At 42.7% G+C, this 18830-nt stretch overlaps 2 protein-coding genes across 8 annotated transcripts in view; one reads left to right on the forward strand and one right to left on the reverse strand.

Annotated features, from left to right (window-relative positions):
- Positions 1-18830, forward strand: part of LOC139226628 (protein phosphatase 1 regulatory subunit 7-like) — a 105712-nt gene that overhangs the window by 82896 nt on the left and 3986 nt on the right. For 2 of the 3 annotated variants that reach the window (XM_070857519.1, XM_070857521.1), the window contains one exon: positions 11032-11521. The exons of the other annotated variant lie outside the window; for it this stretch is intronic. In XM_070857519.1, the coding sequence (XP_070713620.1) occupies positions 11032-11089 (58 nt within the window). In that variant the 3' untranslated portion in view covers positions 11090-11521. Of the gene's footprint in view, positions 1-11031; positions 11522-18830 lie in introns of those variants that run through there. 3 annotated transcript variants of the gene reach the window in all.
- The window catches only part of LOC139226627 (splicing factor U2AF 65 kDa subunit-like), a 47326-nt gene continuing 39744 nt past the window's right edge, over positions 11249-18830 (reverse strand). For all 5 annotated transcript variants that reach the window (XM_070857518.1, XM_070857517.1, XM_070857516.1 and 2 more), the window contains 2 exons: positions 12804-13052; positions 11249-11757 (listed from right to left, as the gene is read on the reverse strand). In XM_070857518.1, the coding sequence (XP_070713619.1) occupies positions 11626-11757; positions 12804-13052 (381 nt within the window). In that variant the 3' untranslated portion in view covers positions 11249-11625. The remainder of the gene's footprint in view (positions 11758-12803; positions 13053-18830) is intronic.

Raw genomic sequence — 18830 nt, forward strand, 5'->3', positions numbered from 1 at the left:
ATTTCTCAAAATCAAAGGTTCTTGAAACATTGATGTCATTAGTTCATTGATTTATGAAGTACATGCAATAACATAACCAAACATGTTAATTTGAGCTCAATATGGTAGCGATAGCATAGTGGTTATGTTATTGTACCAGTAATCCAGAGACATGAGTTCAAATCCCACCATGGCAGCTGGGGCTTTTAAATTAAGGTAATTAATTAAATCTGGAATAAAAAGCTTACATCAGTAATGGTAGAAACATAGAAAATAGGTGCAGGAGTAGGCCATTCGGCCCTTCTAGCCTGCACCGCCATTCAATGAGTTCATGGCTGAACATGCAACTTCAGTACCCCATTCCTGCTTTCTCACCATACCCCTTGATTCCCCTGGTAGTAAGGACTTCATCTAACTCCTTTTTGAATATATTTAGTGAATTGGCCTCAACAACTTTCTGTGGTAGAGAATTCCACAGGTTCACCACTCTCTGGATGAAGAAATTCCTCCTCATCTCGGTCCTAAATGGCTTGCCCTTATCCTTAGACTGTGTCCCCTGGTTCTGAACTTCCCCAACATTAGGAACATTCTTCCTGCATCTAACCTGTCTAAACCCGTCAGAATTTTAAACGCTTCTATGAGGTCCCCTCTCATTCTTCTGAACTCCAGTGAATACAAGCCCAGTTGATCCAGTCTTTCTTGATAGGTCAGTCCCGCCATCCCGGGAATCAGTCTGGTGAACCTTCGCTGCACTCCCTCAATAGCAAGAATGTCCTTCCTCAGGTTAGGAGACCAAAACTGTACACAATACTCCAGGTGTGGCCTCACCAAGGCCCTGTACAATTGTAGCAACACCTCCCTGCCCCTGTACTCAAATCCCCTCGCTATGAAGGGCAACATGCCATTTGATTTCTTAACCGCCTGCTGTACCTGCATGCCAACCTTCAATGACTGATGTACCATGACACCCAGGTCTCTTTGCACCTCCCCTTTTCCTAATCTGTCACCATTCAGATAATAGTCTCTCTGTTTTTACCACCAAAGTGGATAACCTCACATTTATCCACATTATACTTCATCTGCCATGCATTTGCCCACTCACCTAACCTATCCAAGTCGCTCTGCAGCCTCATAACATCCTCCTCGCAGCTCACACTGCCACCCAACTTCATGTCATCCGCAAATTTGGAGATACTACATTTAATCCCCTCGTCTAAATCATTAATGTACAGTGTAAACAGCTGGGGCCCCAGCACAGAACCTTGCGGTATCCCACTAGTCACTGCCTGCCATTCTGAAAAGTCCCCATTTACTCCTACTCTTTGCTTCCTGTCTGACAACCAGTTCTCAATCCATGTCAGCACACTACCCCCAATCCCATGTGCTTTAACTTTGCACATTAATCTCTTGTGTGGGACCTTGTCGAAAGCCTTCTGAAAGTCCAAATATACCACATCAACTGGTTCTCCCTTGTCCACTCTACTGGAAACATCCTCAAAAAATTCCAGAACATTTGTCAAGCATGATTTCCCTTTCACAAATCCATGCTGACTTGGACCTATCATATTACCTCTTTCCAAATGCACTGCTACGACATCCTTAATAATTGATTCCATCATTTTACCCACTACCGATGTCAGGTTGACCGGTCTATAATTCCCTGTTTTCTCTCCCTCCTTTTTTAAAAAGTGGGATTACATTGGCTACCCTCCACTCCATAGGAGCTGATCCAGAGTCAATGGAATGTTGGAAAATGACTGTCAATGCATCCACTATTTCCAAGGCCACCTCCTTAAGTACTCTGGGATGCAGTCCATCAGGCCCTGGGGATTTATCGGCCTTCAATCCCATCAATTTCCCCAACACAATTTCCCGACTAATAAGGATTTCCCTCAGTTCCTCCTCCTTACTAGACCCTGTGACCCCTTTTATATCCGGAAGGTTGTTTGGTTCGGTATTCACTGAGGAGGACACAAAGTACTTGTTCAATTGGTCCGCCATTTCTTTGTTCCCCGTTATGACTTCCCCTGATTCTGACTGCAGGGGACCCAAGTTTGTCTTTACTAACCTTTTTCTCTTTACATATCTATAGAAACTTTTGCAATCCGTCTTAATGTTCCCTGCAAGCTTCTTCTCGTACTCTATTTTCCCTGCCCTAATCAAACCCTTTGTCCTCCTCTGCTGAGTTCTAAATTTCTCCCAGTCCCCGGGTTCGCTGCTATTTCTGGCCAATTTGTATGCCACTTCCTTGGCTTTAATGCTATCCCTGATTTCCCTTGATAGCCACGGTTGAGCCACCTTCCCTTTTTATTTTTACGCCAGACAGGAATGTACAATTGTTGTAGTTCATCCATGCGGTCTCTAAATGTCTGCCATTGCCCATCCACAGTCAACCCCTTCAGTATCATTTGCCAATCTATCCTAGCCAATTCACGCCTCATACCTTCAAAGTTACCCTTCTTTAAGTTCTGGACCATGGTCTCTGAATTAACTGTTTCATTCTCCATCTTAATGCAGAATTCCACCATATTATGGTCACTCTTCCCCAAGGGGCCTCGCACAACGAGATTGCTAATTAATCCTCTCTCATTACACAACACCCAGTCTAAGATGGCCTCCTCCCTAGTTGGTTCCTCGACATATTGGTCTAAAAAAACATCCCTTATGCACTCCAGGAAATCCTCCTCCACCGTATTGCTTCCAGTTTGGTTAACCCAATCTATGTGCATATTAAAGTCACCCATTATAACTGCTGCACCTTTATTGCACGCACCCCTAATTTCATGTTTGATGCCCTCCCCAACATCACTACTACTGTTTGGAGGTCTGTACACAACTCCCACTAACGTTTTTTGCCCTTTGGTGTTCTGTAGCTCTACCCACATAGATTCCACATCATCCAAGCTAATGTCCTTCCGAACTATTGCCTTAATTTGCTCCTTAACCAGCAATGCTACCCCACCTCCTTTTCCTTTTATTCTATCTTTCCTGAATGTTGAATACCCCTGGATGTTGAGTTCCTAGCCCAGTAGTGACTATGAAACTACCAGATTGTCGTGAAAACTCATCTTGTTTACCAATGTCCTTTAGGGAAAGAAATCTGCCGTCCTTACCTGGTCTGGCCTATATGTGACTGTAGACCCACAGCAATGTGTTTGACTCTCGACTCTTAAATGGCCTAGCAAGCCACTTAGTTGTGTCAAACCATTATGAAAAACTACAAGAACCACCGGACGGACCTAGGCATTGGACACAAGAAAGGCACACCCAGTCCAGTCAACCCTGCACAGTCCTCCTCACTGTCAGGTGCCAAAATTGGGAGAGCTGTCCCACAGACTAGTCATACTCTCAGAATCGTACCTTTCAGCCAATGTCCCAGACTCCTCCATCACCAGAGGTGGCCTTGGGAGTCCACAACATTGACTGGACCCCATGCAGTCTCATGGCAGCATGTCAAACATGGGCAAGGAAACCTCCTGCTGATTACCACCTACCACCCTCCTCCATCCTCCATCCTGAGGATCACCACTGACTAGAAACTTAACTGGACCAGCCACATAAATACTATGGCTACATAAACAGGTCAGAGGCTGGGTATTCTATGGTGAGTGACTCACCTCCTGACTCCCCAGAGGCTTTCCACCATCTGCAAGGCACAAGTCTGTAGTCTGATGGAATACGCTCCACTTGCCTGGAGGAGTGCAGCTCCAACACTCAACCCCATCCAGGACAAAGCAACCTGCTTGATTGAAAGACTTGTGTACCTTTCAGAACCTTGGGATGTCCCAAAGCACTTTACAATCAATGAAGTACTTTTGAAATGTAGTCACTTATGTCAGAATGCAGCAGCTAATTCACACACACCAAGGTCCCACAAATAGCAATTAAATAAATGATCAGATCATCCGTTACAGATGTTGGTTGAATATTGGGCGGGACACAAGAACTCCCCATCTCTTCTTTAAAGTGTATTGGGATCTTTTACATCCACCTGAGGGGGCAGACAAAGCCTCAGTTTAATGTCTCGTCTGAAAGACGGTACCTGACAGCGCAGCACTCTCTACTGCATTAGAGTGCCAGCTTAGATTACGTGTCAAGTCTCTGGAGTGGAGATTAAACCCACAACCTTCTGACTCTGAGGCGAGAGAGCTACCCACGGAGCTAAGGTTGACTCCTCATGATCTAATACAGTCCCATATAAGGAGCCTGCAACTCAACCAACACCGTTAACTCAGTTAATAAGCCAAGTTCCTCACTAACGAGATCAGTGTAAGTCCCTATTTAGTGTTACATGTAATTACTATTCCACCCAATTAAACTGCTAATTATAAGTATGTCTTTGCTTCTGTATCATTCAACATTGGTTTGATTCTAAACTCAACTAAAAAGGTTAATGTTTTGTCCAGCTATTTTCCTTTTGCAGGACTGTTGTCCTAGCACCCATATTATTGAATACAGCTCTGTGGATCTTAGGAACCAGTGTGCAGTGTGCAATGGCATGTCTCCAACTAAGCAAGTGGTTAGTTCATGATAATCTCTGCCAGTGCTGTAGGGGTTAGTCTTGGTGCAAAGGTTCAGTGGGACCATCTTAGAATTCTTGAACACTTCAACTATTTTGAGATATTACAATTTCAGAATTATACTTCTTAAAGGGTAAAAGCCAACATTGCTACAATGTAAAGACAAATCAATAGCAGTAGTAGCACACCAGGACAGTCTGATTAAACCTGTTTCTTAGAACTCTAATCACACATTCACCAAAGTATGCCAGTAAAGGGGGGGGGGGGGGGGGAAAGGGAAAAGAGAGAAAGAGTGTGTAAAATAGACCTATGCAAAATGCAAACAAGTACATCAGTTTAAATACTTAAGCTCAACGTCACCCAAGACAAAGCTGTCCAATTGATTAGAACCTCATCCATCAGCTTAACCATCCCTCCAGCACTGACGTAGCATGGTTGCAGTGTATAGTATCATTACAACAGTGACCACACTCCAAAAGTACTTAATTGGTTGTAAAGCACTTTGAGACGTCCAGTGGCAGTGAAAGGCACTATATAAATCCGTCTTTCTTTATCTTCATCGCAGACTGCAGCAGTTCAAGAAGGCTGCCTACCATCACCTTCGCAAAGACAAGAGATGGGCAATAAATGCTGGCCTTGCCACTGACATCCACATCCTGAGAATGAATTAAAAAAAAAAATCTACTTAAGGCATTTAGATCATGAAAAACCCAGTCTCAGGTCTGCGCTAAGTAAGCTGATCACAGCCAACGCTGTACGACAATTAGCTGCAAGCCTAGAAAGAGCAAAAAAGGCAGAGTTCTTGCTCCTGATGGTATGAGGGAGACATTCACTGGTGGACAAAACTCAAGGCCAAATTATCCTACCTTCGTCTGCATTGTGGCTTCCCACCTCGAACTAGCTTGAACTCAAAGCTGGTGCACTCGATCACCTAGCTTTGAACGCCCTACCTGCAAGTGGGAAATTTGGTTCTAAAGATATGCAAGTTAATGGAGACTGTGCTCCCAGTGAAGAATGGATTGCAGAGTGGTCATTGCTATATAGGGCTATTCCTGCTACCAATGCTCCCATTGACCAAATCTTTGGCCTCAATTTTCCCCAGTGATGTGCGCTGCTTTTTGGGAACAGGCTGCTTAACTTAAAAATCCAGTTTCCCCAATCAGTTTGCACCAGCATAACTCATTTAGTTACGAGTTTTTTTTTTCATCCAAGGACAGGGGGGGGGGGGGGGCGGAGGTAACCAGCCACCTACACCAATTCTGCCATTTAGTGAACTTTGGCCAGCTGATAGTTGCTCCATTTCTGCTTAGGCCAGCGTATGTGGCCTCTCCAGAAAACCCTTTTGGAGAGTTAAAGAAATCGTCGCAGGTAAGTAAATCGGAGGCAGCCATTCAGCCTGGGTTAGGGGCAGTAAACGAACCGGCAGGGCACTCGGAGCCAGGGTCGGCAGTGGATGGACCGGCAAGCCCTTCGGCCTGGGCTAGGTGTGAAGCGGGAGGGCACTCGGGAGCCAGGGAGCGGACGGACTGGCAAATCCTTCGGCCTGAGTTAGGGGTGGGAAGCGGGGGCAAACACAGGAAATCTCCCCCTGAACCAGCAAGCCTGTATAAAAAGGCACAAACTTGGTTGCCACATGAGCTATTTTAGTACATTTGTTTTCTATATAATTGTACAAGACTTGCAATAGCCACCCCCCCTCACACACACAACTGGCTCTTTAAAAATAGCCGATTGCCAACTCGGAGCTGTATGGCGCATGCACGTCCATTGCAGCGACATCAAAAACGTAAGTTTTTTTTCCTGGCTGCATTTTTCGGTGCAGACAGCAGGCTCCACCCCCCCCCCCCCCCCCCCCAGGCAACTGGACAAGTTGCACAGCTCCGGATTGCAGTTTAAAGATCGGTGAAAGTTAGTACAATTATTTCTGGACCTAAAAACCCAGTGCAACTCTGGCAATACGGCAGAAAACGGGCTTGGGCAAAACTCTCGTTAATTTTACCCCATACAGCAAACCGAAGTTCCGTAGGTGGTGCATGCAGTAGGAAAGGCCCAAACTAAATCACTGTTGAGACAACAGCCAGGGTAGATGGGGAAGTGTTATAATTGGCCTCAACGCTTTGATTAAGAACTTGAATTTATATTGCACCTTCCACACCAGGATATCCCAAAGCACTTTACAATCAGTTAAGTATTTATTTTGAAGTGCAATTACTATTGTAATGTAGGAAATGCAGCAGCCAATTTGCACACAGCAAAGTCTTACAAACTCTGTATAATCTAAAATTGTACTATTTTCAGGGGGTGGGTGTGTGCAAGAGTTGACCTGAGGGTGCATATTCATAAATCTTTGAAGGTGGCAGGGCAAGTTGATAAGGTGGTTGAGAAAGTGGGTGGGATACTTGGCTTTGTAAATAGGGGCATTGAATACAAAAACAAGGAAGTTATGCTAAACCTTTACAAATCAAAGGTTAACCCTCAGCTGGAATATTGTGCACAATTCTGGGCATCACACTTTAGGAAGGATGTTGCGTCCCTGGAGAGGGTGCAGAGGCGGTTTACCATGATGATACCAGGAATGAGGGAGTTCAGTTATGTGGCGAGATTGGAGAAGATGGCATTGTTCTCGTTAGAGCAGAGGTTAAGGGGAGACCCAATAAAAAGGTATTCAAAATTATGAGGGAGAAACTATTTCCTCTGGCCAGGACACCAGTGAGAACTACCATGCTCTTTGAAATAGTGCCATGGTTCACCTGAGGGAGCACTTCTGACAGTGCAGCATGCCCTCAGTACTGCACGAGAGGGTCAACCTAGATTTTTGTGCTCAAGTCTTGAATAAAACCCACAACCTTCTGACTTGAGGCAAAAGTGTGACCCATTGAGCCACAGATGACCCTTCCTCAGGTGATTATGATAAAAACCCAAGGCCCTTTCTTGGACTACAATTCAATCTGAGTTTACACTTAAAAGTGGGGTAAGGTACCAGACTGGAAACTGGCATGCATGTGTACTCCAATTAGGCCAGCACCTTCAGGAAAGGAGAAAAAAAATTAAGATTGAATGGCAGTCGAGAAAGGAAGATTGTTCTACAAACAAGAACCAATATAGACTCTGCATGAACTTTGTATATAGTGTAGATGCTGGGTGTAACAGCAGTCACTAAAAATAGTGCGAGCACTTCAAAGCTAATCTAATGGGTGGGTAGGTTGGGAGTGTACCATTGTAAATTCATTAACCAGTGTTGCCAACACAAAGACAGACAGACTAGTTTGCTAAATAACCACAGATGCAGGAAAGAAGTCCAAATATGGTTTTAATTATATTAAAATTTAACAAAAGTTTTATAATTTTACACATTTGTCAAGAGCATTCATTAATGTTTCCTACCAACATCCAGAGGGAAACTGTAATGGTGCATGTATGCATGCACCGCCACAGTGGTACAACGCACCTTCATGACAGCGATGTTGAAAGAGCCAACCAAAGACAATACAAGGGAAAGTCACTCCAGGCTACTCAATTGCCTCCTGGAACTTGGTCCAAGAGGCAATAATGTCGATAATCCTGTCAGATGTGCCACTCAAAAGCAAGAAATGATTTTTTAAAAATAAAAGCGCACACAATCACAACTGCAAACAGTTAACTTATGTCAATGACAATTTAGATGAAAAGTCAGTCAGTGAAAATGCCTCAGTGGACAGTGTATGGGATGTGCTGAAGTCTAAATCTGGAGTAGTGGGAACACAAAAGCATATAGGGCATCAAGCAAAGATTGCAAACCTACCTGCTGTGGCTTTGCTACCATTAGTTGATCTCGGTTCACAATCAACACTTCAATATGCCAGAAGGATGTATAGGGTTCATTTCACTTACCTTGATGTGCCACAGATTGTGCTGCCATTTATAGCTTTAGAATCACAATCTATATTTACATGGTAAAAAAAATGTACAGTGTGTTCCACAGAAAACAAATTACGGCATTATTAAAAAGGCACTGCACAAGATCACAAAGTTATCCAACACAACTCCAACTTGGGAGCATGGGTTCTAAAGCTTTTTTAGGCTGGGTTCCACCAAAGCACCTTATTAACCATGTGCTCCACTAGCTGTGCGGATACATGACAAACTGTGGTCATCTGAGAGAACAGTGGAGATTTGCTCCCCCTTTCTTGCTGCATTCCCACCCCTCCCCCCATCCCAAGAATCTTTCCAATCCTATCAGAGAATCTGCCCCTCCCTGAAAAGGTCAGGCTGATGGCTTCTGAAGAATGGGAAGTCTAGTCTGGGAGATGCCACTTAAAAGTTTTGCCTGGTTATCTGCACCAAAGGACACGATGATCCAGGACTAGGCAGAGTGCGTCATGCTCTATGTGGAAAATTGTGGTGAAAGATTCTGCAGAATGCAATGAGTGTAAAAATATATATACAAATAACCAGTTAGAAAGGACAACGGGAGACACTGGCCAAAACATGTAGGCAAGTAGCCTCAAACTGCATATAATAAATCAAAGTGAAAATGTGTTAGTTTTGCCTGGTTGCTTGCAGAGGGAGGGATGGATAGAGGGCGTAACAAAGTTTACAGGTTAGAAGTGATTTTCCACAAAAATAGGTCGTTTCTGAAACACGAACATTATCTCTTGCACTCATATTTAACAAAATTGATTTGCTTATACGATTTTCTTGGGGGTAACTTCAATTCCCTGCACTACCACCAGTGGCAGCAACCAATCTCTACTCCCATCTTGCTTTCCTCCTGTGGACTTCCTTTAATGCGTTTTTTTTCTTGGAGCAAACCATCAGTGTCCTGTTTGAGACAGGAACATTCACCAGCTCTCAGATTACTGTCTAACACAACCCCCCCCTCTCTTTATGCTATAGCTCCCCATGTTTCATCATCTAGCTCTAGAATATACGTAATCTCATTGACCACAAGTTAAAATACATTGTTAAATAAAAGTAACAGTTATACTGGGTTGATTGATGAGCAGAGGGATTTGGAGGTACAAGTTCCCAGCAGCCCATGTGGACAAGGCCATAAAAAAGTACTAATATAAAACTGAGGTTTATGGCAAGAGGTGTAGAATATAAAAGTTAAGATGCAATGGTGACTATATAAATCCTTTAAGACCACAGTTGGGAATACTGTGTGCAGTTCCAGAGCCACATTATAGGAAGGATATTGAAGCAATATAGTACACCAGGCATGATAAAATACAAATATGAAAGACTTGCAAAAATTGAGTTTTTTGTTGGAACAGAAGAGATTAGGGTGTGATTTGTTAGGTGTTTAAAATTAGGAAGGGATGGGACAGAGTAGAGGGGGTTAGAACGAGGGGCCGATTTAAACAAAATGGAATTCTACTACCAGATTTAGTGACTGAAGCAGAGATCACAGGATAGATTTTTACATTTATCGCTCAAGTGGAGCATAGAAAGCAAAATCAGGTGCACCAGGTAACAGAACCCACTGATTTAATTAATTTAAATTGAATAAGGAAACAGGACCAATTGTACAATCCTTCCCGCTGCATTCTGCCAAAGTGGGAATTTAAAAAAAATGCTCACTTGTCAACTCCAAGAATAGGTTAAAATAGGTGGCTGAAAGAAAATGCTAAAAAGGATACGTGACTGCTGGTGTGGCGGAGACCCACCAACACAAAGGTTGGGCTGGAAGATTGGTTTCTGTGTTCTAATTTTCAATTTGTAAAATTCAAACCCCTCCTCCTCCAGAGGCACGATGGGTGACTATAGATACAAAAGACAATGCAATCTGGTGTGATAGGATCAATGTTCTTTGGTTTTATTAGTTTAATTCTGCATTAGTTGGTATTTGCAGTGCTGTTGCTAGGCGATGATGCAAGTAACTGGTCTACTGCCAGTGGCAGATTAGTCACGTAGCCATAGGTTTTGTAAGTGAAGTGTCACAAATTCAGACTTTATCTTCTCTCTCCCTCACCACAGTTTAAGAACCACTGCATTAGAGGGATCATAGCACAGTAGGTTCTGTAAGCAGGACAGGAACCAAATCCTTCCAAATTAATTAACATCGAAAACAGTCCTGCAGTCTGTGACTGTGGAAATATCCAGAATCAGATTGTGTTGAACAAACATTTATCTTGCTGCTGCTGTTGAAGGAAGGATGCAGTTTTTTTTACTAAATTACATCTGCTGTCTGGATCTACTGATCTTACTGGATAGTTTCCTAATCTGCAACCTCATTAAAATTAGGTGCAACTTCATCTTGTCCCACATTTATAAACCTCAAACAAGGAGAGAGAATTCCCCCCTCCCCCCACACACACACGTTGTGTAGCGAAGCTGTGGACCAATCCTTTGTGTAAAGTAGTTTACGATTTTAATACATGATGCACAAAGGAAAGGCAGTTGGTATACGGTTGTATTTCTGCAACTGCAAATTTGCTTTTGAAACGTACAACAAAAACGTTGCCTCCACAATCCCTGCAGTACAAAACAGAGCTTTAGAACTTCGTTCCAGCCCTAGTCCTGCAATAATAATAATAGTTTGTGTTTACAGTCGCTCCAGAATCGAAAAAGCCAGATCGTTCGCCGCCCAGCGCTTTGCGAAGAAATAGCACGACTGCCAAATGGGAACATGAACAAAACCGCTTACTTACATCAGCCAGGACAAAAACAAAAAAAAAGAGCTGAAACACAAAGCCAGAGGAGGAAGCCATTGTTACTGGTCCAGACACTCCCAACAAGCTTGTATGATGCATAACCAGTAAAAACAATTTGTTCATTTCAAAGTTTATTAGATGAAACCAGGTACAGTGCTCAAATACCGGTTTCACTAGACTGGCAGAAACAGCCCATACACAACTTTGCCGTTTTATTTTAAGCTGACAAAATTTTTTTTTGCCCAACACTATAAAAAAGATACAATTCCATTTACAAGTCTCTTGCTATTACAACTCCTGCAACATGGATCTTTACCCAGATCAATCAGATCACTTACAACATCAAGACATCCGTGCTAAAAATAAACTGAATTTGACTACTACAAACCTACCCAAACCTGTGCCGTTTTATACAAATCTAGTCGTAGCTATAAACAAAGCCTTTGAGTCAGAAATGCGGACAGCAAGGTGGCCGCGCCTGGGATGTGTTGTTAGAAGTCACGTCTGTGGTACAACTCTGGGTCATAGTACTTGGTAACTACAACTCTGTTGGCAAACTTCCGGCCAGTTAGTGCTTGCATTGCTTTTTGGCAGTCAATAGGAGAGATGAATTCTACAAATATCTGTTTAGAAAAAAAAAGAAAAAAATGATCTTTATTGCTAGGCTAAATAAGCTGGTTATTCAAGGCACAACATAAAAGGCAAATAAGCACTGCAATAAAGGACCCTCCTGCTTAGAGCTACGGTTGAACTGCTCATCGTCAGTTATTAACTGGGCCACTGAATAATGAAGTCATTGATTTCCCCAGTTTAATTGCACCTTAATTGGACTCACTGTGACTGCTGCGTGAATGAATGTCCAATAATCAATCAGTATTTTCACTCATTTACTGAAGTCTCAGTCTCCATTAACCACCTCCCTGGGAATCTGACCAACAGAGGCGATTTGCCACATGAACCATAAATATTTTTGCATGTTTGAGTTTAGGTTCTCCCCCTTTTAATTTTGTTAGGCTAGCGGTTAGGAGCGGGCGAAAGAGAAAGAAAGCCATAGGCAACCCTACTCTCACCTAGATCTAGATTTTACATCTATTGAGCATGAATAGTCAAAAGATCTCGGCAGATATATGTGTTCACACACACACCTTTCAGCTGCAGTTCTAGCCATTTCACTCCCACCACCACACCCCCTCCCTATATGGGTACCAAGGGCAACTACAGCACTTGACAAGTGATAATAGCTACTTAAGCACAGCTCGCAGATTAAAAAGTGGGACCTTCCTGGTTTGTTTAGCTGACCCAGATATTTACTGATTAAGCCATTGGGAGGGTAGAGTTTACATTAATGATGGATTTTGGAAGCCTCAAATTCATCGTTTTGTTTGAGAAGCTAACTGATTTGAAAAGAAATCTTAGGATCTGATCGGACACCAGAACCAACTCCAAATATAAACAGTTGAATTCTATCTGGGATCAGAATTAATAAACTTTAAAAAAAAGTTTCATATTCCAATCCAAATATTAACATTTAAAACTTAATCATCCCAGTTATGTTTGCCAGTTTGGTGTGTAATATAAAGTATCAAACATTCATTCTACTACTAGAATTTCAACAGCAGTGTCTCTTAAGAGATTCCAGTCTGTACTGACCCAAAAGCCATTCTTTTACCTTGCCGCAGCCAGGCACTTCTAGCCCATCCAGTGGTCGTGGGATTTCAATGGATTTCACAGTTCCATATTTGCTGCACTCTTCTCTAATGTCCTCCAAGATTTCCTCGTACTCCTCGTCATCGATAAGTTCGTCTGGCGACACCATGTTCAACAGACACAGTACGTCAGTGGGCAGTCCAGTATTCTGAACTTGCATCGACGGAAGGCCTGGCACCTGCACAGTCACCGGTGTTTGGATAATGGCATTCTGCAACAGAAGAGAGCAAGTTACACTGCCAGCTATAACCACCATATTGTGGTGCTGGGAAGGTGGGCCGTTAATCAGGTTCCCCACACCTGCAAGAGTCTGAAACAAGTCTACCTTACTGCTACTGTATGTTCCAGGTAACAACAATGGAAAAAATATACAGATATTAATAAAAGACCACAAGATGACAAGAAAAAAAAGCTTGCATTTAAAAAAAAAGCATCCCACCATATCTGACAGCTTCGCCAACAGTAAGTCAGTTATTTTGTGAAAAAATTCCACAATCAAGTGAGATGAATATCCAGTTACTGCTTTTGGTTGTGTTTGGAGAAGAGTTGACCAAAACTCCCATGTTCTTATTGAAACAGTGTTGTGATTCTGACAATGTTTCTGACAAGCAGACGAGGCTTTGGTTTAACGTCACATCCAAAAGCTGATACGTCAAGCAATAACATAATTAGGAGCAGGAGTAGGCCATTCGGTCCCTCGTGCCTGCTCCGCCATTCAATATCATGGCTGATCTACCTCAACTCCACTTTCCTGCACTAACCCCATATCCCTTAATATTCAAAAATCTATCGATCTCTGTCTTGAATATACTCAAGGACTGAGCATCCACAGCCCTCTGGGATAGAGAATTCCAAAGATTCACCACCCTCAGAAGAAATTTCTTCTCATCTCAGCCCTAAATGGCTGACCCCTTATATTGTGACCCCTGGGGAAACATCCTCCCTGCATCTACCCTGTCAAGCCCTGTAAGAATTTTGTATGTTTCATCAAGATCACTTCTCATTCTCCTAAACTCTAGAAAATATAGGCTCGGTCTAATCAATCTCTCCTCATAAGACAAGCCCCTCATCCCAGGAATCAGATTGGCGAACCTTTGTTGCACTCCCTCTATGGCAAGTATATCCTTGCTTAGGTAAGGAGACCAAAACTGTACACAATACTCCAGGTGTGGTCTTACCAGGGCTCTATATAATTGCAGCAAGATCTCTTTTCTCTTGTACTCAAATCCTCTTGTAATAAAGGCCAACATACTATTTGATTTCTTAATTGTTTGCTGTACCTGCATGTTAACTTTCAGCGATTCGTGTACAAGGTCCCTCTGAACACCAACATTTCCCAATCTCTCACCGTTGAAAAATATACTCTTTCTATTTTTCCTACCAAAGTGGATAACCACATTTCTCCACATTATATTCCATTTGCCATGTGCTTGCCCACTCACTTAACCTGTCTATATCTCCTTGAAGTCTCTTTGATTCCTCTGATGACTGCGTTGCCAACCTAAATTATGTGCTCAAGGCTTAGGAGGGCATCTTAAACCCACCAGCATCTGACAGGATAAAGGGCTACACCAACGGAGCCAAATGAGAGAAATAACATGGAAGGAAACGTGCTGATGCAGTGAAGGTCACAGGATGAAGATCAATTCAGATTTAGAAATTTCAGAATTTTACAGCACATGCCTGTGCCGACTTTTTAAAGAGCTGGCCAATTTAGTCCCACACCCAGATTTTTACCTATAACCCTACAAATTACTCTTCAATTGCCTGATTCCAATACCCTTCCAGGTAGTGCATTCCAGATTTTAAACCTTTGAAGTTTCTCATTTCCCCTCTCGTTCTTTTGCCAATTATTTTAAATCTAGTTACTAACTCACTTGCCAGAGGAAACTATTTCTCCCTACTTGCTCTATCAAACCCCCTCATAATTATGAATACTTCTCTTCGGTCTCTCGTTAACCTTCTCTGCTTTCAGGGGAACAATCCCAGCTTCTCAAATCTCCACATAACTAAAGTTCCCAATGCCTGGTGGTATCCTGGTAAACCATTATATTCACGGTCTAAGCTGAGGCAAATTAATTCTCAGTGAAATATTAAAACAGCACCTCTCACATTTCATCAGTTGACCCACTTGATCCAGATGTGTAGATGAACAGCTGAGGTGCACAGTGCCATTTCTAGTTTATAATTATATTAGCTGATTTTGACCATCTTTTTAAAGAATTACAATCCCAAACTCAAACAGAAGTAACCGCCTTTCAGCAACCCCTGAAATACTAATGTTTAGCCACGGAGTGGTTGAGGGAGGGGCTCTTGCTTCTTGGGAGGGGAAGAAAAAATAAAATATTATAGGACAGGGCAGTAGGATTAGTTTGGATTATTCTAGCAAAAAGCTGGCAGAGACATGCAGCAAATGGCCTTCTGTGCTGCAAACATCCACGGGTCTATGGTTCAGTGAATGACCTGCATAGAAGGATGTACCATCCCAGGCTAACTAAGGCAGTAAAGGATGGTATCAAATTGAAAACAAAGGCATACAATGTTGTGAAGGACAGTGGAAGGCCAGTAGATTGGAAAATTTTTAGGAAAAAGCAAAGGACGACCAAAAAATGATAAAGACAGAAGATAGCACATGAGAGTAAACTAGCAAGAAATACAAAAACAGACAGCAAGAGCTTCTACATGTATATAAAAAGGAAGCGAGTATCTAAAGTAAATGTTGATCCCTTAGTGGATGAGACTGGGGAATTAATAATGGGGAACATGGAAATGGCAGAGACTTTGAACAAATATTTTGTATCAGTCTTCACGGTAGAAGACACTAAAAACATCTCAATAATTGATAATCGAGCTATTGGGGGGGGGGGGGGGGGGGAGAAAGTTAAAACAATCACTAACACTAGAGATAAAGTACTCAGCAAACCAATGGAACTAAAGTTGGACAAGTCCCCTGGACCTGATGGCCTGCATCCTAGGGTCCTAAAGAAGTGGCTGCAGAGATAGTGATAGTGATAGGTTGTGATCTACCAAAATTCCCTGAATTCTGGACAAGTCCCAGCGGACTGGAAAACCGCAAATTTAATACCCCTATTTAAGAAAGGAAGGAGACAGAAAGCAGGAAACTATAGACCAGTTAGCCTAACATCTGTTATTGGGAAAATGCTGGAGTCCATTAATGTAGTAGTAGCAGGACATTTAGAAAATCATAATGCAGTCAAGCAGAGTCAGCCTGGTTTTATGAAAGGGAAATCATGTTTGACAAATTTGCTGGAGTTCTTTGAGGATGTAACAAACAGTGGATAAGGGAGAACTAGTGGATGTGGTGTATTTGGATTTCCAGAAAGCATTCGATAAGGTGCCACATAAAAGGTTACTGCACAAGATAAGAGCTCACGAGGTTGTGGGTAATATTATGTGGATAGAGGATTGGCTAACTAACGAGAGTCGGGATAAAGGGATCATTTTCAGGTTGGCAAACTGTAACTAGTGGGGTGCCACAGGGATCAATGCTGGGGCCTCAACTATTTACAATTTATATTAATGACTTAGATGAAGGGACTGAGTGTAATGTAGCCAAATTTGCTAATACAAAGATAGGTGGGAAAGCAAGTAGTGAGGAGGATGCAAATAATCTACAAAAAGGATATAGATAGGCTCAGTGAGTGAGCAAAAATTTGGCAGATGGACTATAATGTGGGAAAATGTGAGGTTATCCACTTTGGTATGAAAAATAAAAAAAAGCAAATTACTATTTAAATTGGGAGAGATTACAAAAGGCTGCAGTACAGAGGGATCTGGGGGTTCGTGTACATGAAATACAAAAAGTTAGCATGCAGGTACAGCAAGTAATGAGGAAGGCAAATGGAATGTTGGCCTTTATTGCAAGGGGGATGGAGTATAAAAGCAGGGAAGTCCTGCGCCAACTGTATAGGGCGTTGTCAAGATCATGCCTGGGAGTACAGCGTACAGTTTTGGTCTTATTTGAGGAAGGATATATTTGCATTGGAGGCAATTCAGAGAAGGTTCATGAGGTTGATGTATTAGATGAAGGGGTTGTCAGATGGAGAAAGGTTGAACAGGTTGGGCCTGTACTCATTGGAGTTTAGAAGAATGAGGTGTGATCTTATTGAAACATAAGATACTGAGGGGTCTTGACAGGGCAGATGCAGAGAGGACGTTAGCCCTCATGAGGGAATCGAGAACTAGGGGGCATAGTTTCAGAATAAGGGGTCGCCCATTTAAGACGGAGATGAGGAGGAATTTCTTCTCAGAGGGTCGTGAATCTTTGGAATTCTCTGCCCCAGAGAGCTGTGGAGGCTGGGTCTTTGAATATATTTAAGTTGGAGAGAGACAGATTTTTGAATGATAAAGAAGTAAAGGGTTATGGGGAGTGGGTGGGAACGTGGAGTTGAGGCCAGGATCAGATCAGCCATGATCTTAGTGAATGGCAAAGCAGGATCGAGGGGCCAAATGACCTACTCCTGCTCCTATTTCTTATGTTATGTAGCTATCATGTAGCATGGCAAGAAGCCATTAATTGAGCTACCAACTCTACTGCAGGTCAGAGGGTTACCTTATTTGAAAACATTTACCAAGTGAAGGTGTTACAGAGCCATGTTGACTGAGATTCCCAGATGGCGAGTTTATCCAATGATTCGAGCAGCTGAACCATACGGACTGAAGGTCCTCAGACTGGATCTCCACTGCATGTTGAGTTAGCTGATGGCAGTCGAGGTGTCGGGAGGAACACTACAATTGGCCTTAGCACCTCAGGGATTGGGAAGGGGAAAAAAAAAGGGTTCCACTACTGATCCCTATCCAGGAATCCCACCACCCCCTTACTGGAAGTGCACGGTAAACTACGGGGAAGGACAGGATTAACCACAACTCCTGCTCCAGTTGAATAGATTGCTAACCGTCCAAGGTCAAGTAAGAGAAAAACTTGGCATTAGGGGTACCAGCGGGACAAGGGTTAAAGTGCTGGTTCCTGCACCGACCCATAAGGAGGTAAAAGGCCTCTCTTTGGCCTTGTACATTCCAGTACCAAGGCTCCAGAAGTTATCAATTCAATAATATTCCAACAGGATACGATGTGAGAACCTAAACAGACATTGATAAGACCTTGCGAAAAGGCTCGAGGCAGACTCACGGGCATCAAGGAGAATCAACAAATTCTGACCTAATGAAGTCATTCTAGTCATGGCCTAAGGTGGTCACGAGGGTCTTGGCCTGTCAATCCAAAGTAGCACTAATAAGGTAGTCCAATTAGAGAAGTAGCACTGATAAGGTAGTCCAATTAGAGATCTAGGGAGGTCTTACCAGGGAACGGAGGGGTTTTTGAAATGTATAAAAGTTGTATGATTGTGCTGTTCGGGGAGCATCTCCATTCACAGGCAGCTGTGATGAGAGGTGTTCCCGGACGTTCGTAATAAAAGATAGTTATAGCTTGCCATTCGTCTGTCTGCTAACTCCGGGGCTGTTACGCGGGTTGGGGCGAGCGTCAAGCCTCTATATCGGGGACCCGCTCGTGGGAAGAGAAGCCTTCCCATTTTCCCCTTACATTCAAGATTGCTGACACAAGTAATGGTTACTTAGGCAAGATACTGTAGGTTGACCATTGTAAATGGAACTGTATCCCATTTGAGAGGGGGAGAAAATGAGATACTGGGAGCTATAATTACTAATCTTAAGCTGGTCACATTTGCTTCTATAATTACACACTAGGAAGTATTAATAAGATATCAAGGACAGCGGCTTATGCACAAAGTAAAACCCCAGAGAAGCCAATGCAATCCATGAATCCAAACCTAGTCAGATGTTCATTGATTTTCTTTGGGAAACTGACTTCTACTCAACTTTTTGCATTCCCAGCAAACAGGTTACATACGTACAATATAGTTTCAGATTTGCAAGTGATGCTCAAAGTTGCAGAATATTGATGATGTTCTTTTTAAAATAAAAATTGAATACACCCAACTGAAAAGCCAAA

Source organism: Pristiophorus japonicus, chromosome 16, assembly GCF_044704955.1.
Source record: "Pristiophorus japonicus isolate sPriJap1 chromosome 16, sPriJap1.hap1, whole genome shotgun sequence".
Taxonomy (NCBI): Eukaryota; Metazoa; Chordata; class Chondrichthyes; family Pristiophoridae; genus Pristiophorus; species Pristiophorus japonicus.